Raw genomic sequence first — 25674 nt, 5'->3', positions numbered from 1 at the left:
AATATTTGTATTCTGTACAGGCTTACTTCTTTACACTCTGTAATTTAGGTTTGTATTGTGGAGTAACTACAATGTTGTTGATCAATCCCCAGTTCTCCTATCACAACAATTAAACTATGTAACTGTTTTAATGTCACCATTGGCCTCATGGTGAAATGCCTGAGCAGTTTCCTTCCTCTCTGGCAACTGAGTTAGGAAGGACACGTATCTTTGTAGTTACTGGGTGTATTGATACACCGTCCAAAGTTAAATGAATATCATGCTCAAAGGGATATTCAATGTCTTTTTTTTTCTTTCTACCCATCTACGTATTGGAAAACCTCCCTGGTCTTTGTGGTTGAATCTCTGCTTGACTGAGGGACCTTACAGATAATGAATTGTATGTGTGTGGTGCAGAGATGAGCTAGTCATTCAAAGGTCATGTTAAACATGTTAAATTGCATAATTATTTTTTAACTCCTGAACTTATTTAGGTCTGCCATAATAAAGGGGTTGAATACTTTGAAGGGGTTGAAGACATTTCCGCTTTTAATTTGTAATACATTTGTAAAAACATTATCCCACTTGGACATTATGGGATATTGTGTGTAGGCCAGTGACACATCTCAATTTAATACATTTAAAATTCAGGCTGTAACAACAAAATATGGAAAAAGTCAAGGGGTGTGAATATGTTCTGAAGAAACGGTTACATCATAGATGCAATAAACCTTTGATAAATCATTTATTTTTATTTGAAATAATTCCAACTTTCCACTAATATATTAAACTAATATACAGCACTTTTGCAGTGCCTAAATAAAATATCCAGCTACTTAAACAAAAGTTCACCCTAAGTTAATGAACTAGAACACACAGTATTTTTGTTATTTTCTCTTATGAACAATACAAAGCTACACTAACGAATCCATATACCAAAACACAGAAAAAGCAAAACACTACTAAGGTTTTCCTGAGTGCCTCCATCCCTGGTCTCATAGGGCTGTGTGAACCAGACACAGTGCTGTAGCAGACCAGGCAGCCTGGTTGCATCAGGAGACTTATCCTGCAGAGGATGAGGCGGCTGTCCAGGAGCTGAAAGGCGGGATGGAGGTGGGGATCCTTCCCCCCTCTCCCTCTTCTCCTACCTCTCCTCTCTTTCTTCTTCCTCTCCTCTCTTTCCCCTTACTCCTTCTCCTCCCACGGTGGTGGTGGAGAGACAGAGGGGGTTATTGATCCCACTCAGAGGAGTTCAGGCATTAGTTCCACCAGGGTGACTAGACTAGAGACAGACAGCGCTCTGTGAGCCACTCTAGTGGGGCCTACAAGGCAGGACTGAGTGGAACTAGGATGTATCCTTCTGATTTTGATCTCCTCCACATCAGTTTTATTGACTGAAGCACTGTCCTGTGCTCCAGTTCCAATGGGAAAGGCAGTGGCCTTGCTGGAAGCCGGGGTGAGCACAGCCTAGTGTGTGTTATCCCAGCTGCTGTTCAACAACTTGTGGTGATGTGATGAGTTCTCCATGGTTGGCTGAGGTTGAGAGGTAATCACTCCCATCATCTCCTGGCATCTGAGATGAGATGGCCACTGACCACAGCTATCAGGCCCTGGGTTAGCATGGCACAGTGATGGGACTACCAGTGGCTTGTAATCATGGTGTGTGTGTGTGTGTGTGTGTGTGTGTGGACTGGAGTTCTCGAAGGACCAGCGATTTGTCCACTACACTGTCCTCAGGTAGTCTTCACTTCGCCATCTATTTCTAATTCTCTCCCAAAAGGTCAAAACATAATCTCATTTTCCCATCATCTCTCCCTCAGTGTCTGAGAGCTGCAGTCTCGCTCATCTTTTCAAAATCATACATTTCAATGGAAACGCAAACTAATATTTAGGCGGGTGAAGTTCGCCTTGCAGGGCATCTCACACGCTCCTCAAACATAACCAGAGATTCTCAGCATTAGCGCACAGTCTAGTTGGTATCTGGGCTGTCACTGTTAGCAAGAAATGTCTCTAGGCTTCAATGAGTCTTACAGGCAGCGCTGATGGTTCATCGTGTGGATGATTTTACAGAGCGTGTATGTTAGATACAGTGGTAGTTTGTGTGTGTGTTACAGTGGAAGTTTAGTTTCTCTCTGTGTGTCTCAGAGGCACTCTCTTCCTCAGTGCCGTGAGGGCATCTAGGCTCTGTGCAACTTGTGTTATCAATTCCAAACAGAACCGTGTGTCAAGTCTTTTAGTCCAGTTTGCCTTCACTTCAAGTTTGGCTGTTTTCACTGGGGACTATTCCCCTGACCTAGGAGTGGCTGTATTCTCTGTTCTCAGCATGAGAGACTTAAAAAGGAGAGAAAAAAGAAAATGTTCCTCTTCATGTTTTATTCTCCTTTTCATTCCTCTATCCTTGGGCTCATGACCTGCAGAGGGAACATAGTGGAGGACGGTGGTTAGAATTACAACTATTATTCATTGTCTCTGAGGATTCTAGAACTGTTGTGTGAACTGTCGTGAGCCGAAAATGATTAACACAACCTCGCACAGCTGCCTGTCTGTCTGTCAGAGCCGAACGTCCATAACCAGCTTTCTCAGGTTGCGTCTAGGAAGTATGACAACGTGAGACCAGGTAGTTGTTATTGGCTCTGATGCCTGTGGGCAAAGTTTGCCATCTAGTGGTTATTGGTGGCATTACATAGCTATTCCAATTCATGACCACCAGTCAAGTCCATATCTATGACCCCCCCCACCCCCTGTAGTGGTCAGCATGGCCCCAGTACATACCACATAACAGATAAGTACTTTAAGAAACCAGCTTACTAACACAGTATAACAGAACCAGAATGGAGAGAGCAATGAGGCTCACCTGTTTCGTCCCCAGCAGCCGGCCTGTTGTTCCTGTGCATCCAGCAGCAGTCTGCGACCCTCCTCGTAGTCATCCTGGTCCACACTGATCAGCAGCCGGACCCCCTCTCTCCCCGCCGCCCTCCGCAGAGAGTCTGTGATGAACACCCCCTTCAGGGCCTCTAGCAGCGCTCCACTCAGATAGTCCCCCCAGAAGGCCTCCAGGTTGTCCAGCTCTGAGAACTTGATGTCGCAGATGATGGAGCCCAGGTCGCGGGCGCGCAGCACGGAGGTGGCACGACTGAACAGCTCAAACTGCCGCTCCAGGGGCTGCTGCTTGTCCGAGGAGACCCCGCCGCGCAGAGCCGACTCATGCTCCCAGTATTCTGCTCGCACACGCAGACGAATGTCTGTAGGGAGGGGGAGGGTGAGGAGATGGAGGTAGGGGAAGAGTGAAGGGAGGAAAGGGGACAGAGAGAGAGAAGAGGAATGGGTAGAAGAGGGAGGGAGAGTGGTGGAGAGGAAGGTGTAGGGGAGGAGAGAAGAGGGGTAGATGTAGAGGAGGCACAGGAGAGGTGATTTTAGGGTGCAAAGAGGTGAAACATATTCAAAAAGGGACAGAGGGAAATTGTAGAAGCAGGAGATTGAGCGGGGTGAGATATATCAAGTACATGTGAGAGTGAAAATCAAATATGAGAAGGAGGGTGGGATCAGAGTCAGAACAAAGGGAAGAGAGAGATAGAGACAAAAACACAAAATAAAATGATAAGAAAACTTTTCAAATAAAGCCGTAATCACAGAATATTATCCCAAAAATTGTCAAGAACAGGCTATGGGAGGGTTGATAGACAAGTGCCAAAGTAAAGAATATTTAAGGGGAGCATACTACATTCAACAGGACTGTATCTGACATTAAACTAGTGATTAGTGTAGGATACCACATAGAAATACTTACTGGTATTAGATTTTCTTAACTCTTCTTGAACTGCACTGTTGGTTACGGTTTTGTTAGTAAGCATTTCACGGTAAAGTCTACACTTGTTGTATTTGGTACATGTGACAAATAAACTTGGATTTGATTTGGTGTAGGACACTGCTGTGTCATTAACTACAGTTGATAACAAAAGTCTGTCTTTAAAAGTGATACAGGCAAGGCAGAACTGAAGACAGCTGTGGAGCACAGAGGTGAATGTAATACCAACCAGGCCGTCTACTATCACTAACCTGACAGTGGGAACAAATATGACCTGGTCCGGTCAAGTAGTAGAGTGAAATCAGAGGATGGATAACAAGCATATTCATCAGGGAAAAACACCACCACACCACTCTGTGCAGTTCTAATAGTCCACCCCCCATCATTATTCGCCCAGGAGATTTCAGCCAGGCACTGTAATCTACACAAAACCTCTACGCACTGAAAGATAGAGCTATAACTATGTAATCCATTTCTCTGAGTAATTACAAAGCTCGTTACACTGTACTAATAATGAGTTATAGGTGGCACAAAACAGGCATAAATAAAATGCTACTTGTTGTGAGGGTTGGAGGATTTTGTTAGGTCACTCTAACACTGTAAACAGCCCTTGAGATGGATAGCAACCTTTCAGTGACATGTTTTTGTTCTGTTTCAGAAACAGAAGAATTAGCAGTCATGCAGCAACAGTACAGTTAGATGGGTCAGGAGATACATACTGTACTGAGCAAAGGCAAGCAGACCTCTGTCTCATCCTCCTCTACTGCCATTATTCACCAAGCGCCCAGCAGAACCAGCGGCCTTCCGACTTCGCTGCAACAAAAAATCCAAACCTTCCCAGTCCCACACTACCCCACCCCACCAGAGATGTAAATAGATTGGCAAACTTTGTTTGAGACTACTTTCACGGCAACATGTTAGCACCAAACGTTCCAAGAAAACAATTATTCAAATTAGAATATTCTTGTCAAAGAATGTTTGTTGCCAACATGGAGGATAATTTGTCAAACTGTGTATCTGGATTTACCCCCACCGATCTTGCTCTCCCCAACTTCATGTAACAGAAAATGGAGGAACGATAAAGAGTAGAACTGGATTTTTTTTTAAGTGTGAGAGACAAGGAATATGGAACGGAAAGGGCAGAAAGGAAAGGATGGGGGGGGGGGGGTAGTAGTACCATACACAAGGAACTGGGTACCTAAACATACCTTGGTCTCTGAAGACACTGAGCCAGGTTTGGGTAAAGGAGAAACTGACAAATAGTTGCTTCCTCTAACGAGGACACAAGACATAAAACCAGACAATTTAAACTGGAATGTTGTACCAAATGAACCAGGGACATGACTGTTCCTTAGAATATGTGATTCATTTGAGTTCTTTGTCTCCATCCACATTATTGTTCAGGGCCATGGGGGACAGCCTCTGGAGGGGGCAGCTTTGGAAAATGCCAACATTAGAAATGCAAATGTTGAATTGATTCTGAATTTCTTAACATTTGTAAGAGAAAACCAAACACTGGTTCCTTCTTTCTTTGCTTGGTTGCAATGAGGAGGGGATAAAAACACATACTACTTGGACCATCGGGGAGGTTAGACATCCTCCGGTTAGACAGATCTCCTACATTTGCTGCCAACATTGAAAACATGCTCTGATGTACAACACAGTAACAATAATGTATCTTAAGATCAACTGCAAGTAGATAGCTAGAATATGTCTTATATCACATTAGGCCAAATATGATAATCATGATCATATTTCATGAAGTTCAACTGTTAGTTTGCACACAAAGAAATCGGATACAGAAGGTGTTTTGAATATTTTTTTTCTCCAGGAGGCAAAGTTATGGTACAAGGAACATTTCTGTCTCTATTGATACAGCAGCTCTTAGGACATTTGTCAATGAGGTTGATAGAGAACAGTAAGACGCATACAGTCCCGAAAATAAGACTAAATGCACACAGCCCTATAATCTGACATGTTGTGAAAAATAGTTGAAGGGTTGCCTTCCCTCATCACTACTCCAATGTCTCACCAACATCTCCCCATTGTTACTCTGGGGAGATGGTTCTGCATGTAAAATCATGGACCCTTTCAGGAAATACATTGTCAATTTGAGGGCATTTTGTATCAGAAAATACATGGTTTGTTCCTAAGGCAGTATTTCCAAACTCGATCCAGGGGACCCTAAGGGGTGCACGTTTTGGTTTTTGACCAAGCACTATACAGCTGACACAAATAATCAAAACTGGATGATTAGTTGATTATTTGAATCAGCTGTGTAGCGCTAGGGCAAAAACCTAAATGTGCACCCAGGGGGGGCCCCAGGACCCAGTTTGGGAAGCCCTGCTTTAGGGGATACATTTATCTCTCCCTGCCAGCAGGGTGTCAAATCAGCTAAAACAGGATGTGCAGCTGACAAGGCACAGTACTGCTCTGAGAGGAAACTGAAAGTCAGCTTCAAACTAATAACATCTGAAAGTTACCTGGACTGCATAATACCCCTGTCAATTGTCGATATGGTAAAACATGTCAGATAAATAATAAACTGAGTAAAACTGTAACAATTGTGCACTTTTGCAATGTACAAGTCTAGCGACATGGGTCACATACTGTGTGGGAACTGTGACATCAACACCTACTACACAATGTCCCCATACTTCTAAATGACTGCTCCTTCCTACCTACTTGTGAAAAATGGACTTGCTGAGAGCACCAGGAAAGGAAGGCCCTTTAAAACAATGGGTACATAGTGATTTTGTTAAGGTTACAGAGTACTTTACGCTTCATCAGAGACAGATAGATCCATTTAGACAGAACATTAGGAGGCACAACTTTCTTTTTCTCCCTTTAAAACAAGGAGTTGGTTAGATTCTCCATTCACCCCACAGAAAAGTACCCATTTACGAGGAGTCACTTGGTGCGAAGAGCTTCAACTCTTTATCGATCCGTTTTTCTGCTGAATGACAGACCAAGAGAGGGAGGGAGGGAGAGAGGTCGGGATAGAGAGAGACAGGTAGATAGACCTCTCTCTATTCCCCTTTGACCAAAGCTCTCTTTCTTTTTTTGGTTTGTGTGGTTTGAGCATTTAGTGTTCGTTCTCTCCCTCTCAGTGTGTGTGAGAGGATGTTTTTTCCTGACACACGAGTCGGTCTGTTTTGAACTGCGAACATAGAGAAAGGAGAGAAAGAGAGAGAAAGAGACAAGCACAGTTGGATTGGATATCTGTCAATTTGGTTGTTTCTCAAGATCAAGCAGGCAAGCTTAACACTGGTTCAAAGGCAATCACTTGGAGTTTGAATTGTTTTTGATGCCTCCAAATCCACTGTTTAACATTACGGTTTAGGTGGACAGTTTTACGTCGCTTCTAAACGTAGGTTAGTTTGGCATGAGAAATTGTAACCACAAATAAGTGAAATACTGTAACTGAAACGTTTGAACTGAGAAAAGGAACTGATTATGTGAAAACAAACTGACTGGTAAGATAGTAGAGGTAGTAATGGGTTTGGTCTGAATGCTGTGAGGCAGCATTGGACTGGACTGTCCCATCTATCTCTGCTCCCCACACTGGGAGCTCATTCAGGGGTCAGAGATGAGATACAGCATGCGGTTACACAGCCCTTAACACAACACTGTTGGGTCATTTTCCTCAGAACTGCTCGAGCAAAGGTTCCAGAGAAGCTGTCATTTTATGTTCATATAAAGGATAGAATTCGAGTTCAGACTGACAAGAGGACTGAGATCAATGGATCTCTGAGACCAGTTTGACATTTTTTAATTGAGATTCCAGAATGGGTTTAGTCTCTTTTTGTTTTAGTAAACCAGAATCAGTTGGGTTGTTTGAATTCTGAGAAAGGTATTTGTGATCACTGACCAGAGGTATCTACTGAAGTTGATGCCATAAGAACCATTGGGACTCAGTTAAAAGGCTCCATTTTGATGGCTGCTTTAGAAGAGTAGTTTACCCCAAAACTAAAGTTAATCAGATGTTTTCGTTATGCATGTAGTGGGATATACACCAGACTAGACAGTGTGGAATATTTAGTTATTCCAGTTATCACTTTTGAGGAAAACATCTGTCAAACTTTGGCTTTGAAGTGAACTACCCCTTTAAGAAAAAATGTTCAGGTCAGTTTGAGCTTTGAGTCATTTGGAGAGTCAGAGCATGGTATTCAGAAGAGGGGTCAGGTTCAAGGTCGCATTACGGTGATTAAGAAACTTCTGGAATATTCTACGCATATTTCCGAGGACACTTTGGTCAGTTCTGTGAAACACTGAGGCCAACACCCCTCTTTAGAGTAATAGACAAATCATGGAACATTCCAGAACACTTTGTGGAAAGCATACTGTTTTTTCTGAATGGTGTAAGGAGGAACAGGATAGCTAGAATAATACACAGGCATTGAACACAGAGCATAGTGGCAGCCCCCCCTCGTTCTGAAGGGGAGGGCCTCTTTACCTTGGGCATCGGGCCAGACTGACGAGAGAGCGAGCGACTGAGGTGAGCACACACTGCAGATCGTACGGACAGAGTGAAAGGCCAGACCAGACTTTTATTTTTGTCCAGCCTTTCTCTCCGCTCTCTAGGTCCGCTCTCTAGGTTACTCGATCTGAGTCACAATCCTGAGTCAACCTGGTGGGGATCAAATGCGGAGTCAAGACAGCAACATGTTCAGAGGCAAAGCAACAACACTGTGTATGGTACATGGCTGGGACTGTGAGGGCAAGGCTACTGCAGAGGGCAAGGGGCAGATATCCCTCGGTAGATTGTTTTGGGTTTGATCACAGGGCACTTAGTGCAGTTGATTTAGAGAAGGCTGTTCTGATCGACGGGGACAAAATGGCACATTTGAAAGGGTTGCAGTGTTATGTTTGAGCGCTACGAAGCCAGTGTAAAATCATAAACATCTTTGTCTCCCTGAAGAAGAGACTTCATGGATTGCGAAAAGTTGTTAAAAATCAGATCATATTGATAAATAAGCAGTATCATTCATTAGTACGTGTCAGGCTGTGGCAGTGGCTGTGTCTGGGATAGCCACAGTACGAGGGGTTAGTTGGCTGTCAGGTAGGGTAGGTACAGCAACAGAACTGGAAGGGCTAAGGGCCTATTGACCTGGGCCCGGTTTCCCGATAGCGATTGAACTTAGGTGTTTCCAAAAACACCGCGCAGAGAGAACGTTCGCCAAGTGTGTCGTTGAGGCTTGTGTCGATACTGATAGTATTGAAAGAAAGGAAACTCTGCTCTCGGATCAGCTTTCTCCATTCAAATCTAACCTTAACATTAGGGGCGGCAGGTAGCCTAGTGGTTAGAGCGTTGGGCCAGTAACTGAAAGGTTGCTGGATCGAATCCCAGAGATGACAAATGACAAAATCTTTCGTTCTGCCCCTGAACAAGGCCGTCATTGTAAATAAGGATTTGTTCTTAACTGACTTGCCTAGTTATATAAAACATTTGATAATCAAGATTTGGCACATCATTGCACACATTAGGCATGAAATATATACAGACAAATTACAAGTAGCAAAATATAACTCCATAAATGATTGAAATAGGCCTACTTATATGTATATTTTAATGTAGACATCTCACGTTTTAATTTCACCAAAATTTGTATAAGCTGCTTGTTTGTATCAATTGCAAAGACATTGTCAACTTTGTATTTGTAGTCGACTTTGTTCGGAAGTTATAAGCGGTCACAGAGGCGGATAAACCATGTGATTCTATGTTTAGCGGAGCTCTTCTGTGTACAAAGTGACGCGGGAGGGCAAAAAATGCATCTAAAGACCCACTTAGCTGTTCTATGAGTGGTCTGAGACAAGCGTTAGATTACAAGTGTAACGTTAATAACGAAGGTTTTGGGAAACAGCTCTGAGATTTAATAATGCTCCTACAAAGATTCTAACAAACTTAGCTTTAAGATGCTTTTGGGAAACCGCACCCTGGTCTGGGAAGATGTCAGCAAGTGTGAGGCTATCAATTCAACTTATATGTTCAGTACACATTCAGAAATTCAGCGGGACTTTCTCTAAACTTTGTTAGGGATAGAAGAAGACAGACAGTACTACCAACATAAGAGACAGGAGACCTACCAGGCAGGGTTCTTAAGAACAGGAGCTGAAAAAAACTGGGTAAGTGCGAGAGAGGGAGATATGTCGGGGGAGATGAAAAGTGAGAGAAGAAAAATGGAGAAAGGGATAGCACAAGCAGTAGTTTTGTAGCCTGGGTACCAGTCAATTTGAGATATCATTCCACTCCTTGTCATGCAAAATGAGTGACAAGGAGTGGCATGATCACACAAGCAGATCTGGGACCAGGCTAGTAGTTATGCTATATGAAGAAGAAAGACAAGCTCGGTTGACAAGTATATAGTGGACGTATAAAGTGAAAGACCGAATGTAGAAGACAGTAAACCACCTAGCTGTCCTTCCCCTGGGCCTCAGTCTGGACCACAGGCTAGTGATTACGAGGCAGCATTCCAACCATGTGTGGCAGCTATGGTATGTAGGTCTAAAGCATACATTTTTCCCACAAGTATTGTCACAAAAGAGCAAGGCAGCTTAACATTATTTTGGTCTGCACAGAACAGACTAAATTGTTCCGTTTAACGAGCTTGTGGGTTGACGCCGAAATGTCCCATTGAAACATTACACGCTTGTGAGTTTATGGTTGAATGCCACATTGAAATGCCATGTCCCACTACTACACTAAGCCTGCTGTGCTGTGTGGAGCTCAGACAGAAACGCTGACTCACACTGCTGTGTGGAGCTCAGACAGAAACGCTGACTCACACTGCTGTGTGGAGCTCAGACAGAAACGCTGACTCACACTGCTGTGTGGAGCTCAGACAGAAACGCTGACTCACACTGCTGTGTGGAGCTCAGACAGAAACGCTGACTCACAATGCTGTGCTGTGTGGAGCTCAGACAGAAACGCTAACTCACACAGCTGTGCATTGGGTGTGTGAATTTCACTGAGGGTGCATCTCAATAGTCTAAAGAGGCTTCCTTCCATTGTGTCCTCCCCATTATCTGAATGGCCAGGATAGGTAAAAGGCAAGTATTAAGGCTGGATGCTTATTCAGTTTGAGACACTAGCGGGTAATGGTGAAGACAATGGCTGACATAGGCCTAGTATATTTGATAGATGGGAGTTGTAGGCGAGCCAACCCAATTCCACTCTGTGCTACGGTCATCACGAAACAACAGACCAGATAGATTTAATTTCATTCAGTTTCAGGTTGTTATTTTTGTTAGTGTGGCAGGGAGCACACAATCAAAGACCCCGGGAGTGTGTAAAACGCTGTCTGAAACCCTGGTGATGTTTGAGTGTGAGACAGTTTCACCACCACAGAGAGCATATGATGACCAGGTTGAGGGGTTAAGTCCGGTCAAACACAGCCAGTCAGTATGGGTTGTATTTACTGATGAGCGGTCACTCATTCACACATGCTCTGCTCTCACAGTAGCGTTACAGCACAGCCCACTCAGTCCAACATGCCTGCAGGGTAGTATTGATCTCCCAGGAGGCCCATGCAAACCATTCTCAAACCAGCAAGGGTGGGACGGTCAGCTTATGGTCAGGGTATAGGCTGAGCAGAGGGAGCAAACTGAAGTCGTTATCTTATGTGAGGACATGAACATGGCACTGACTGACATGGATTCAAGGTTGCTTGATATGGACATTTTAAGTTCAAACTTACTGGTGAAACAAGGTGGTGCCTGGGACATTCTGATATGGCAGAGATTTTTAGTATCATCACTGTTATTAAGGACTGTTGGGGTGATGGTGCTTACAGCTTCTCATTAGAAGTGAGATAGAAAATGGATATAAGCCAGAGAGAGACTCAGACACATGTATAATGGCAAGAGAGGAACCAAGAGAGAGTGTGGTGAATGAGCAAGTGGGTTAAAGAGAGAGATGGAAAGAAAATAGAGAAAGAGATGGAAGGGAAACTAGAGAGAAAGAGAAAGGCATGGAGGCTTGTCTTACCGCAGGTCACTTTCTCAGGTATAGGTGGGGGAGGCGTTTCGGGGATGCCCGTTCTTCTCCTGTGGGCGGTGGGCTTGCTGGTCCAGCGGCGGCCTTTACCCCTCTTCTTCCGTAGGGGGGCGGGCATTGGCCTGGCAGAGTCAACACCTATTGGACAGACACAAAAACCAGCCAATCAGCAATGTTTAACTGGTGCAAATCCAGACAATTTCAGAAACAGTTACTGACATTTCTTAGAGACAAGTTCAGGCATGCAGATTGTGCCAGAGAGTAGCTTACCCCCCCTCCATTGCTGTGTGGCGTGTTCATCATGTGATTCTGTCTGTGCACAGGGGTCAGTCAGTCCAGATGTGCAAACCTGTCTTCTGTCCTCTGTCCCGTAGTCCACTCTGAAACGTTCTGGTGATACTGAGAGGCAGATTAAAGTCAGACACTGTATGCACTCTGCTGTGTATGTACTCAGAGTGCGTATGCACTCTGTATGCACTCTGCTGTGTCAGTGTCTGACTTTAATCTGCTGGGAAAAGTAGGTCTACAGGTGATTAGGCCTACAGGCGAACCCAGTCACTGGGTTCGCGCCCAGGCTGGGCTGGGTTCGCGCCCAGGCTCTGTCGCAGCCGGCCGCAACCGGGAGGTCATGGGGCGACGCACAATTGGCATAGCGTCGTCCGGGTTAGGGAGGGTTTGGCCGGTAGGGATATCCTTGTCTCAGTATGTAAAATGTAATAAAATGTATGCACTCTACTGTAAGTCGCTCTGGATAAGAGCGTCTGCTAAATGACTAAAATGTAAATGTAAATGTAAATTATGACAACATTATCTCTATTACTGCATGTTGGCTTCCAGTTATGAACAGCACTCTGTTAATGTCCCTTACCTGTCCTCCTTTTTTTGCGGGACACCAAAGCCAGGAGGTCGTGTCGTGTCAGGACTCGCAGCAGCTGCAACAGGGGCTCCAGGTTACCCTCACTGAGGTACCCACGTCTCTCCAGCTCCAGCAGCAGTTCTAGACCACTCTTGGGCTTGTGGCGGGCAGCAGTAGGGCAGGCCAAGGCAGGACCCTTGGGCTGTAACCGCCGCCAGGCCTCCAGGAGCACTGGGCTGGGGGAGACTCCTTTACTGGCCTCAAGGTCTTCCTCACTGGGCTCGCTGGTCCAGCCAGCTGGGTCCAAGGGGTGCCCTCCAGCCGGATAGGTCTCATCCAAGAGGAACGACAGCACCTCAACGTCTGTCTCTGTCAGTTGAGAACCGACAACTTCAAACATCTCGTGTAGAGAGAGCATCCCATAGTACGTCAGGCACTCAGTCTCATCCCAGTACAGAGAGTCTCGGAGAGAGTACCTTGGACGACGCATGGTTGCCATTGTTTACAAACTAGCTGGCTATCCTTTCCCAATGCACCTTGGCCAGACGTTTCTATGTGATAAGAATAAAGTTAATTAGACAATGTGAGTAGCAATGAAGTAACGACTCAAAAAGTCAAACTAAACAGGAGGACTGGCTAGGTTTATCAGGTTATGAAATAACAAGCCAGATAGCAGCCACAACGCGAATGGACCATACGATTTTGACATGGACAGTTATAGGCTTTAACATGCAAGCAACTATCTAATAATAAGCGATGTGGAGGTGTGAAACACAAAGCTACTTCGTTTTCGTTGTGGCAACGTTACAGAGCTCGAGATCTCGCCGAGCCACCATACCTTGCAAGTACAAACTGTGTTGACAGTGCAACAAATTACGTTACGTAACAGACGTTCCACTGGAAGAAAAAAAACTGCACTTTAAATTCAGATTGACAGTCCTTGAAAACGGTCCAAAATAGAGATGGTCCCTCATACATAGCTACATTTGTCTCAATTTGATAGCAAGCTAGATGGAAACATCAAAATAATTAGTTGCAGCTGGAGGAACCATTTGGGTAGCTAGATAGCTAACGTTAGCTACGAAATTATCGCTAGCTAGCAACAACAACAGCTGACTATACCATGAAGATGAATCAAGACGTTCAAATACATGTAAAGACTAAAGGCGGTAATTCATTGTCAATATAATATTGTTAATCGTTGCAACAATCTAAATAATGTGTTATTTTGTGAAACTCGCCTTCGTTGTTCGAAGATGGTCAATGTTGTCAATACAGCGGGGGTGTATTCATTAGTCAGATTCGGTTTTAAAAGTTTTTCCTGTTGCAAAACGGAAACCATTTACTCGAAGAAGCAAACAGAAAAAATGGAACAGGAACGAAGCGGGGAGGGACCTGCCAATAGAAACTCGTTTTCGTTGCAAAACATTTTGCAACTGAATCCACTAATGAATACGCCTCGTCTCGCACGCAGAGTTGGCAGTAAAACATCAACAGGCAGTAACCAATCACTGCACTTAATTTTTAAGACGTGTTGGCAGTGATCTACCGCCATTTGCTAACTACAGTGGGTAGTACTGGGTAGTTAGCAAAGAGACGAAGATGCTGTAGTCAGACCTACTCATTTTATTCATGAAGAATGTGAATGAGGCAGTATTGCTGATTCAAGACAGTATGACATATCAGATCATTTTCCCGGAATATCTAATAAACATCCTGTTTTCACCTTGTACTATGACCAGCACCGCTATGCTATTGCCACAAGAAATTACGCCCCATCGTGAATTAATGTTTTATTTTATTGGAGGATTTTAAGGCTACATATAAATGTGTTCTGTGTGTCTATATGGCAAAAGCTGCAGCGGTCATCCCCCTCGTCAAAGGGGGAGATATTTGTTTCTGTATGATAGGTTGGATTAAGGAATAAAGACAGACACCAATGTTAAGTTCAATAGCCTTGTTAAGCATTATACATATCCCTACGCCTGGGGTCTGGGGAACAGTCCAACTAGTCGATTACTATCAACTAGACTCCGTAACATCATCCTTTTCAATAGAAAGTGCAAACATAACGGCATAACATTGAGTTCTTAACAGTCAAGTCATAACAATTGAAAAGCATGACATTTTCTTTTTACTTCAGCTGTCATCTTCCTTTTTTAAAAATTTTTAATTTTTGAAATATTTTTTAAAATTAACAGACAACAAGTTAAGTCTCTTGCTTACAGAGTAAGCCTGTCCGGTGGCTTGCACAGCCGACCCACCCGTGAGTAAGTATTGGCTCTGACAGGGGTAGGATTAGGGCCACGAGCTGGAGAGTTTGGTGGGGTAGAAGCTTCACCTTCAGTTGGCTCATGTCTCAATTCTGCACCCCTTACCCTTAGGTCTGGACTGTGATCCAGCTCATCTAGGTGAGTGTATGGCATGTTCTGGTTTGTCTGCTCTGCTACGCGCAGATCCACCCGATTGCGACGATAGAGGGAGCCACCAACATCCACCAGGTAAGAACGTGGTGCAACTCTCTGTAGGCATGTGCCCAGCCTCCAAAGTCCTGTGTGGTCTCCCGGCAGCGGTTTCATCCTTATAGTTTCACCCACCTCCAGCTCTGGTAGGTCTCGAGCAGTCCGGTCGTAGAAGCACTTAGCGAGCTGCTTTCTGTGACGCAGTTTGTCCGTGACGCCAACCATGACGCAGGGCTCAAGTAGCTTGTTAGCTACGGGGATAGTAGTCTTCAGAAGTCTGGACAGAAGGCGTTGTGCTGGGCTGCTGTCCATGTTTTCGGTGGGTGTGTTCCTCCACTGTAAGATCGCTTTCCATGGGTCGTTGCTGTCGCGCAAGGCCCTGCTTAACAGGTTTTTTGCAATCTTGACAGCTGATTCTGCCTTGCCATTTGCTTTTGGGTGTCTTGGAGAGGAGGTCACGTGGTCAAACTCCCATTCTGAGGCAAAACGCTTGAACTGTGCAGTGAATTGTGGGCCATTGTCCGTGATTACCTTGTCAGGCTGACCTTGCCTTGCAAACTGCGCCTTGCAGCGCTTTATGACCGTCTCTGCAGACAAGTCAGGGAGCAGTTCAATTTCCCAAAAGTCAGAGTAATGATCAACGAGGAGAAGATAGTCCTTTTGTCTGTGGCTGAATAAGTCCATGCTGATGATTTGCCAGGCCCTTGTGGGCAGTTCGTGTGACATCATGGTTTCCTTTTGCTGTTCATGAGCGTACTCGTTGCATGTGGTACAGTTGCTGACAAAGTCTTTAATTTCTGCTTGCATGTTTGGCCAGTATAATGTTTCACGAGCCTGACGGTAGCATGCGTCACCTCCAACGTGACTGGAGTGTATGCGGGTAAGCATCTCTGGACGTAGTGATTTGGGAATAATGACCTTCTGACCTCTGAACAAGACGCCATTTTGCACACTGATCTCATCTCGAAAGGTCCAGTATTCTCTCACTGTGAAAGGTGTCTCCTCTTTCAGATATGGCCAACTTGCGAGAGCCATGGACTTCAGTGACTGTAGGTGTTCGTCCTTGTCAGTATGTTGCCTGATCTGGGCTAGGCGGTGATCTGTCACGTTTAAGTAGTCTGCCTGATTGATCTGTTGAACATCTTATTGTTCCTGCTGTAGCGAACAGATGGCCTGCCGCTGATAGGCAGTGCCTCTACCTGTACATTGTGCTGTTGCCCTGCTCAGTGTGTCGCTGATGTACATCTCAGGTCCTGGCTTGTAAATGACCTTCAGGCTGTAGTTTTGCAGAGTCAGGAGCATACTTTGAAGCCTCGTGGGCGCGTTGAGGAGAGGTTTACTGAATATGGCAATGAGTGGTTTGTGGTCAGTTTCAGCGGTGACCAGCTCTCGACCATATAAGTAGTGATGGAATCGCTGGCAGGAGAAGACGATGCTGAGGCACTCTTTCTCAATTTGTGCATAGTTTTGTTCGGTGGGGGTGAGCGCTCTCGAGGCAAACGCAACGGGCTGGCCTTCCTGCATAAGGCAGCATCCAAGTCCCCTTTGGCTAGAGTCGCTCTGGATTGTGACAGGCTTCGTGACGTCGTAGTAGCGCAACACTGGCATGGATGAAGCCAGAGATTTAATCTCCTGCACTGCGGCCTCGTGCTTGGGTAGCCAGTGCCATGGTGTGTCTTTGTCCAGCAACCGGCGCAGAGGCTCACAGACTGCTGATAGGTGTGGCATGAACTTTGCAAGATAGTTTGCAAAGCCGATGAGACGCTGTACTCCTTTTGCATCAGACGGGTTTGGCATGTCGAGGATCGCTTGGACCTTGTCTGGGTCCGGCTTCAGGCCTTTTGCCGAGAGAATGTGGCCATGGAAGTGGACGTCTTTCACCTTGAACTGCAGCTTCTTCAGGCCAAGATGAAGCTTAACTGATCGGCAGCGCTCCATCAGTGCCAGGAGCTTCACATCGTGGTCGCGTTCTGCTTCTTCGTCTGTTTCACCACAGCCTACGATCAGGATATCATCGGCGATGGGTTCAATGCCCTTGAGCCCAGCCAGTAACTCGTGCTGCTTGCGTTGGTATACCTCAGGCGCCACTGAGACACCAAACGGGAGCTTGAGCCAGCGTTTCCGACCCCAGGGGGTCCAGAAGGTAGTCATGAAGCTGCTTTCTTCGTCCAGCTTGCATTGAAGGAATGCATCTCGGGCATCCACCAAGGTGAAAATCCTGGCCTTGGGAAGCTTATAGAGGACATCCTCTAGTGTCGGCATGATGTAGTGGGATCGTTTCAGTGCTTGGTTCAGATGCTTTGGGTCGATGCAGACCCTCAGCTTCTCTGTTTTTTTCACTATGGCCATATTGCTGATCCAGTCAGTTGGTTCAGTCACAGATGTCATGTGGCCATCGGCCTCATACTTGTCCAGCTGGGCCTTCACAGCCACTTTCATTGCAATGGGCACATTGCGAGGAGCACACTGGACTGGAGTAATGCTCTCATCCACTTCAAAGTGTACCTCCCCAGGCACTGATTCAACGGGCATGTTGAATATATCGTCATATCTGCTGAGTAGTTGTTCTTTGGACAGGGGTCCATGCTGGACATGATCCACAATGTGCAGGTCATTTGGTACAGTGAACTGCATCAGTCCCAGGCGTTCGCATGTAGAGCCTGAGAGGAGAGGATTTTGACTGGTTTTCACAATCTCAAACTCCAGCTTGTGTTTGCGTCCCCGAATAACACATTCGGTCTCAAAGGTGCCCATAGAGCTCATTAGTTCTCCTGAGTACAGCTTTAGTCTAGAATCGCTGGGAAATAGATGTGTGTCAGGTGCCAGATTGATTTTGTCTTTGTAGCTCATTACGTTGCATGTAGCACCCGAATCCAGTTGACATTGTTGTTGCTTGTTGTGTAATCGTAGTGTCACAAACCATTTCTTCCCTCTTGAGTGTACAGCCCCAATGGATTCATGCATGTAAATGTCACTTTCACTGTTCAGCTCTGAACATTGAGTAACATCATCAACACAGTGAATCTTGCCCTCACGCACCCTTCTTTTGCTTTTGAGACACACTTTTGCAAAGTGATTATTCGTTCCACAAGCTCTGCATGGTTTTCCGTAGGCCGGGCAGTGCTCTTTGCCACGTGTGTGTGTATTCCCACAGTATTTACATGCTACGGGGCTCTCTGTGTTCACCGTTCGTGGTGAATTACTCTGCCTCGATTGGTTTTGTCTGAATGTCTGCCTAGCAACAGCGTGAACAGTATCAATGTCGGAGCGTGGGGTTTCCATTTCCATTGCTCTCATTCTCATGTCAGTGACTTCAGCAGTGCGGCACATTTCGATGGCAGTTACTAATGTTAAGCCTCTCTCTCTCAGTAGACGCCGGCGCGTATTCTCATTTGCAATTCCCAGTACTATTTTGTCACGAATCAGTTCATCTTTCAATCCCCCGTATTCACAAGTGGCGGATTTCTCTCTCAAACGGGTTACAAAGTTGTGTACTGACTCACCCTCTTCCTGTTTGCAGCTTCCGAAAACGAACCGCTCGTAAATTACGTTTCTGGCGGGTTTGAAGTAATTCTCCAATGCATCCAATATAGCCTTTGCATCACACTGTTGTCGTGCCGTGAGGGTGAGATTGTGCCGGTAGATATGCCTGCATTCGCTGCCCATTAAACTCCTCAGAGTTGCCGCTTGTACCTCGTTGGGTTTCTCATGTAGACCGGTCGCCAGCGCATAGTCCTCGAATTCATCCCTGAAGTTGTCCCTATTAGTATTCCAGTCCCCTGTGAGAACCATGTGATTTGGTGGCGGAATGTTCGCTGCCATAGCAATGGAATAGGAGATTTCTTTGCCTTCAGTCATGGAGGTAGGTAGTGATGCTAGCTAGCCAGCTAACAACGAGTTGATCAGTGTTGTGAGTAGGAAACGGCTTGTGTTCGCATATGGAACGTAACTGCGCCTATACTGTACTTAGCTACAAAAATAACAAACGTGTGTTTTCCGAGCCACTTCTGATACCATGTTTCTGTATGATAGGTTGGATTAAGGAATAAAGACAGACACCAATGTTAAGTTCAATAGCCTTGTTAAGCATTGTACAAATCCCTACGCCTGGAGTCTGGGGAACAGTCCAACTAGTCGATTACCTATCAACTAGACTCCGTAACAATATTCTAGAACCAAACTGTTACAGACCTATATCTATCCTACCCTGCCTTTCTAAGGTCTTCGAAAGCCAAGTTAACAAACAGATCAGCGACCATTTCGAATCCCACCGTACCTTCTCGGCTATGCAATCTGGTTTCCGAGCTGGTCATGGGTGCACCTCAGCCACGCTCAAGGTCCTAAACGATATCATAACCGCCATCGATAAAAGACAATACTGTGCAGCCGTATTCATCGACCTGGCCAAGGCTTTCGACTCTGTCAATCACCACATTCTTATCGGCAGACTCAACAGCCTTGGTTTCTCAAATGACTGCCTCGCCTGCTTCACCAACTACTTCTCAGACAGAGTTCAGTGAGTCAAATCGGAGGGCCTGTTGTCCGGACCTCTGGCAGTCTCTATGGGGGTGCCACAGGGTTCAATTCTCAGGGTGACTCTTTTCTCTGTATACACCAATGATGTCGCTCTTGCTGCTGGTGATTCTCTGCTCCACCTCTACCCAGACGACACCATTCGGTATACCTCTGGCCCTTCTTTGGACACTGTGTTAACTAACCTCCTCAATGCCATACAACTCTCCTTCCATGGCCTCCAACTGCTCTTAAATGCAAGTAAAACTAAATGGATGCTCTTCAACCGATCGCTGCCCGCACCTGCCCGCCCGTCCAGCATAACTACACTGGACGGTTCTGACTTAGAATATGTGGACAATTACAAATACCTAGGTGTCTGGTTAGACTATAAAAACTCCTTCCAGACTCACATTAAGCATCTCCAATCCAAAATTAAATCTAGAATTGGCTTCCTATTTTGCAACAAAGCATCCTTCACTCATGCTGCCAAACATACCCTCGTAAAACTGACTATCCTACCGATCCTTGACTTCTGTGATGTAATTTATAACATAGCCTCCAACACTCTACTCAGCAAATTGGATGCAGTCTATCACAGTGCCATCCGTTTTGTCACCAAAGCCCCATATACTACCCACCACTGAGACCTGTATGCTCTCGTTGGCTGGCCCTCGCTTCATATTCGTCGCCAAACCCACTGGCTCCAGGTCATCTATAAGTCTGCTGGGTAAAGCCCTGCCTTATCTCAGCTCACTGGTCACCATAGCAGCACCCACCCGTAGCACACGCTCCAGCAGGTATATTTCACTGGTCACCCCCAAAGCCTATTCCTTCCAGTTCTCTGCTGCCAGTGACTGGAACAAATTGCAAAAATCACTAAAGCTGGGGACTCATATCTCCTTCACTAACTTTAAGCATCAGCTGCCAGAGCAGCTCACAGATCATTGCACCTGAATATAGCCCACCTGTAGATAGCCCATGTGTAAATAGCCCATCCAACTACTGCATCCCCATATTGTTTTGTTTTTTTGCTCCTTTGCACCCCAGTATCACTACTTGCACATTCATCTTCTGCACATCTATCACTCCAGTGTTTAATTGCTAAATTGTAATTACTTCGCCACAACGGCCTATTTATTGCCTTACCTCAATAATCTTACCTCATTTGCACACACTATATAGATTTTTTTCTATTGTGTTATTGACTGTACGTTTGTTTATGTGTAACTCTGTGTTGTTTGTGTCTTACTGCTTTGCTTTATCTTGGCCAGGTCGCAGTTGTAAATGAGAACTTGTTCTCAACTGGCCTAAGGGTAAATTAAGGTAAAAAATATATACACTGCTCAAAAAAATAAAGGGAACACTTAAACAACACAATGTAACTCCAAGTCAATCACACTTCTGTGAAATCAAACTGTCCACTTAGGAAGCAACACTGATTGACAATAAATTTCACATGCTGTTGTGCAAATGGAATAGACAAAAGGTGGAAATTATAGGCAATTAGCAAGACACCCCCCAAAACAGGAGTGATTCTGCAGGTGGTGACCACAGACCACTTCTCAGTTCCTATGCTTCCTGGCTGATGTTTTGGTCACTTTTGAATGCTGGCGGTGCTCTCACTCTAGTGGTAGCATGAGACGGAGTCTACAACCCACACAAGTGGCTCAGGTAGTGCAGTTCATCCAGGATGGCACATCAATGCGAACTGTGGCAAAAAGGTTTGCTGTGTCTGTCAGCGTAGTGTCCAGAGCATGCAGGCGCTACCAGGAGACAGGCCAGTACATCAGGAGACGTGGAGGAGGCCGTAGGAGGGCAACAACCCAGCAGCAGGACCGGTACCTCCGCCTTAGTGCAAGGAGGTGCACTGCCAGAGCCCTGCAAAATGACCTCCAGCAGGCCACAAATGTGCATGTGTCTGCTCAAACGGTCAGAAACAGACTCCATGAGGGTGGTATGAGAGCCCGACGTCCACAGGTGGGGGTTGTGCTTACAGCCCAACACCGTGCAGGACGTTTGGCATTTGCCAGAGAACACTAAGATTGGCAAATTCGCCACTGGCGCCCTGTGCTCTTCACAGATGAAAGCAGGTTCACACTGAGCACATGAGCACATGTGACAGACGTGACAGAGTCTGGAGACGCCGTGGAGAACGTTCTGCTGCCTGCAACATCCTCCAGCATGACCGGTTTGGCGATGGGTCAGTCATGGTGTGGGGTGGCATTTCTTTGTGGGGCCGCACAGCCCTCCATGTGCTCGCCAGAGGTAGCCTGACTGCCATTAGGTACCGAGATGAGATCCTCAGACCCCTTGTGAGACCATATGCTGACACATGCACATTTGTGGCCTGCTGGAGGTCATTTTGCAGGGCTCTGGCAGTGCACCTCCTTGCACTAAGGCGGAGGTACCGGTCCTGCTGCTGGGTTGTTGCCCTCCTACGGCCTCCTCCACGTCTCCTGATGTACTGGCCTGTCTCCTGGTAGCGCCTGCATGCTCTGGACACTATGCTGACAGACACAGCAAACCTTTTTGCCACAGTTCGCATTGATATGCCATCCTGGATGAACCGCACTACCTGAGCCACTTGTGTGGGTTGTAGACTCCGTCTCATGCTACCGCTAGAGTGAGAGCACCGCCAGCATTCAAAAGTGACCAAAACATCAGCCAGGAAGCATAGGAACTGAGAAGTGGTCTGTGGTCACCACCTGCAGAATCACTCCTGTTTTGGGGGGTGTCTTGCTAATTGCCTATAATTTCCACATTTTGTCTATTCCATTTGCACAACAGCATGTGAAATTTATTGTCAATCAGTGTTGCTTCCTAAGTGGACAGTTTGATTTCACAGAAGTGTGATTGACTTGGAGTTACATTGTGTTGTTTAAGTGTTCCCTTTATTTTTTTGAGCAGTGTATATATATTCTGACCGTATGAGCGCTGGGCTCTCACAGATACATCCAGACATGATGCTGCAGGTCTCTTCTCTCCAGCTCCGAGAAGGGTTGGTCTCTCTGAGGGTGGAGGCACACACTCTCTCCTCACACTCACAGCACTCTTTCTACCTGGGGGAGTCCACAGAGATACACTGATTTTTATACATCCAATGCCCATAATCTATGCGTATTATATCCTGTATTACTACCAGAGTAAAGATTGTCTTCGGGCCCAACCACCTTGCACCATAGATCTAACCTACCTCTGCGCATCTCCAATACAAAGTCTCTCACCTGTTCCTCTGGACTGTCAATGACCACCAGATCTCCGCACTGTTGAACACAGTCGACCCGACCGCTGCTCCAGCCCCTCCTCTCAGTGGAGAAGAAGTAACACCTGGAGGAGAAAATCTTCCAACAGCGTCTTTGTGCAAAATGATACGCAGCATCATCTGGATATGTTTGCAACAAAAGTTCAACATTTACCTTCTGCTACCATTTCTGTCGAGCCGTCTAGACATACAGTTTGATGCATGTATTGGATAAATCCAACGTATGCACCACACAGAACGCACTGCAACTGCCTCTACAATGCTGGAAGGCAAACGCAGCATTCCATTGGAAATGAATGTACTTCTGGTGTACCAAAATGCAATGACGCTGTCGGTGTGATCGAGGCGTTAAGCTGCACTGATGTTCAGGTGTTGTCTCTGTGACCGTTCCCTGGTTCATGTGAGATCTTTCATCTCTCTCTGTAGTTGGTTTTTAGATGCCGTCAGGTCTATAGTTTTTTTGCAATTGGTTGTTGGATGTCAGTAGGCCTTCATACTCTCTTTCTAATTGGTTATGAGAAGCAGCAAGGTCTCTATGTTGCCTCTCTGACTGGTCCTTGGTTGCGACAAGTTACATGTAGTCTCTCTCAAGTTGGTCCTTAACCACAGCCACATAGCTGTTCATTTTCTGCAGCTCAGCTTGAGTTGGAGTCAAAGCATCATTTTGGATCCAGAGCTGGTTCTTGGCTGTGAGGACGGTGTCGTTGTTGTCCCTCAGAAGCTGAAATTATGCCGCCAGTAAGGTGCAACTGAGAGAAGCTGTGTAATCTGGTGAGATGGACACAAAGTGTGAGTGTTAACAATTAGTGTACAGCAGATTGTTTTAGTATATGCTGCCTTTAAGGTTATAGTGAGGCACAGAGCAATGTATTTAGATATTATAAATACATGGCTCTGGAGTGGCCAAGGCCCATAAGGATGTGATGAAGAATATGCCTATTGTGTACTCCTGTAATCATAGACCTGAGATGGTTAGGATTGATAAAAGCAGTATCCAGGGGCTTGAGGCATCACTACAGACCCGGGTTCGATCGGGAATCCCATAGGGTGGCGCACAATTGCCCCAGTGTCATCCGGGTTGGGAGAGGGTTTGGCCAGGGGAGCTTTACTTGCCTCATTCCACTCTAGCAACTCCTTGTGGCGGGCTGGGCGCCTATAGGCTGACTTCGGTTGTCAGTTGAACAGTACACATTGGTGGCTTCCGGGTTAAGCAGGCGGGTATTATAAAGCACGGTTTGGCAGGTCATGTTTCGGAGGATACATGACTCGACCTATGCCTTTCCCGGGCCTGTTGGGGAGTTACAGCGATGAGACAAGATCGTAATTGGATTGCAATTGGATATCACGAAATTGGGGAGGAAAGGGGTGTAAATTTAAAAAAAGGAATAATGCTGTATCCAGGGGCAACACTGACCTATTAATATAAGAAGCATTATACAGCTCATTGATTGGAAAAACAAGGTAGCCTAGCTGTTAAGCAGTTGGTCCAGTACCCAAAAGGTTGCTGATTTGAATCCTTGAGCTGGAAAGGTGGAAAAATATGCTGTTCTGCCCTTGAGAAGGGCAATTAACCCCCAACAACTGCTCCCCCCTTACAAAAAATGATTGCAGTTTTGAAAGTGCAGTAACTGCAATTCATTGTGGTATTTTGGATGCAGAATAACTGCAGTTGGACTGTAGTTATACAGCACTCTAACTGCAATTACAGGCAACATTTCTGCAGTAAAAAAAAGCTGTTATTTTGTACGCAGTTTTTGCTGTATACTGCACTCTGACTGCAGTCTTTTTTCGTAAGGGCCCGGTGTCGATGACGTGGATGTCGATTAAGGCAGCCCCTCGCACCTCTCTGATTCAGAGGGGTTGGGTTAAATGGGGAAGACACATTTCGGTTCAATGCATTCAAATGTGCAACTGTATGGGGTCAATTTCACGCCATATGTATTGAATTCAAAATAAAATAAATCGTGAACATGAAAAATAAAGTTGAGAATGTAAACATTATATTTTCGAGGACGGGTGAAATCAAAAACCAAACAATTGAAAGCAAAATGTATAGAATTATAAACAAAAATAAGACATCAAAAGCAAAACCCAAAAACGTGTAAGCAAATAATTTTAAAGCGAGAGCAAAACTCTATGACAAATTATAAAAAATATATATATTTGAAAACGAATGCAAAAATCGTTTTCGGTTAAACTTTCCCTATTGAATACATTTTGCATACGCTCTTGCCTGCATGTACTACCTTTTGGTTACGCTACTTGCATATTTGCTTTCAATGTCTGTTTCTTTGTTTTCACTGCCAGTCTTTTCGATTGCGAGTTTTGGCATTATTTTTCCGTGAAGGGCGTGGTTTAGAGGGGGGCGTAGACAATGAGTCTCCATTGGTCCGCTAGTTTTGGAGCGAAGGTTCGTTTTAACCCAATCAATGAACATGACAGACAGGCTTACCTGTTGGGCAACGTTCAGCGCAGGTGTATGGCGAACCAGTTACCTACACCTACAAGTTTTGGGGGTTTTGCTTTTGATGTCTCTGGACGGCTCTGACTTAGAATACGTGGACAACTACAAATACCTAGGTGTCTGGTTAGACTGTAAACTCTCCTTCCAGACTCACATTAAGCATCTCCAATCCAAAATGAAATCTAGAATCGGCTTCCTATATCACAACAAAGCATCCTTCACTCATGCTGCCAACCATACCCTCGTAAAACTGACCATTCTACCGATCCTCGACTTCGGTGATGTCATCTATAAAATAGCCTCCAACACTCTACTCAACAAACTGGATGCAGTCT

The 25674-nt window shown here is 45.5% G+C and overlaps 1 protein-coding gene across 4 annotated transcripts; it reads right to left on the bottom strand.

Moving 5' to 3' along the window:
* Window positions 1–510: 510 nt before the first annotated feature.
* On the bottom strand, window positions 511–13970 carry LOC129837990 (DNA-binding death effector domain-containing protein 2-like). 4 transcript variants are annotated; one of them, XM_055904601.1, is made up of 7 exons: window positions 13878–13970; window positions 12649–13187; window positions 12051–12179; window positions 11772–11918; window positions 2834–3221; window positions 2506–2569; window positions 511–2390 (listed from the first exon to the last, which is right to left on the bottom strand). In XM_055904601.1, the coding sequence occupies exons 2-6, from the start codon at window positions 13133–13135 to the stop codon at window positions 2530–2532; spliced, it is 1191 nt and encodes a 396-aa protein (XP_055760576.1). In that variant the 5' UTR covers window positions 13136–13187; window positions 13878–13970; the 3' UTR covers window positions 511–2390; window positions 2506–2529. The 4 variants fall into 4 exon arrangements, with proteins under 4 accessions (XP_055760576.1, XP_055760577.1, XP_055760579.1 ...); XM_055904602.1 differs by lacking the exon at window positions 13878–13970 and adding an exon at window positions 13475–13871; XM_055904604.1 differs by lacking the exon at window positions 2506–2569.
* Window positions 13971–25674: the final 11704 nt, after the last annotated feature.

This window comes from Salvelinus fontinalis, chromosome 38 (genome assembly GCF_029448725.1).
Source record: "Salvelinus fontinalis isolate EN_2023a chromosome 38, ASM2944872v1, whole genome shotgun sequence".
Lineage (NCBI taxonomy): Eukaryota > Metazoa > Chordata > Actinopteri > Salmoniformes > Salmonidae > Salvelinus > Salvelinus fontinalis.
This window is presented reverse-complemented; position numbering and strand designations above follow the sequence as displayed.

Bases quoted from the DNA above. Each gene is read 5' to 3' on its own strand.
- LOC129837990 (XM_055904601.1), bottom strand. From the start codon at position 13,135: ATGGCAACCATGCGTCGTCCAAGGTACTCTCTCCGAGACTCTCTGTAC. The intron at 11,919-12,050 runs GTAAGCTACTCT...TCTGTCCAATAG, and splicing joins CACACAGCAATGGAGGGGGG to GTGTTGACTCTGCCAGGCCA. The intron at 2,570-2,833 runs GTGAGCCTCATT...CATACTTCCTAG, and splicing joins GGCTGCTGGGGACGAAACAG to ACGCAACCTGAGAAAGCTGG.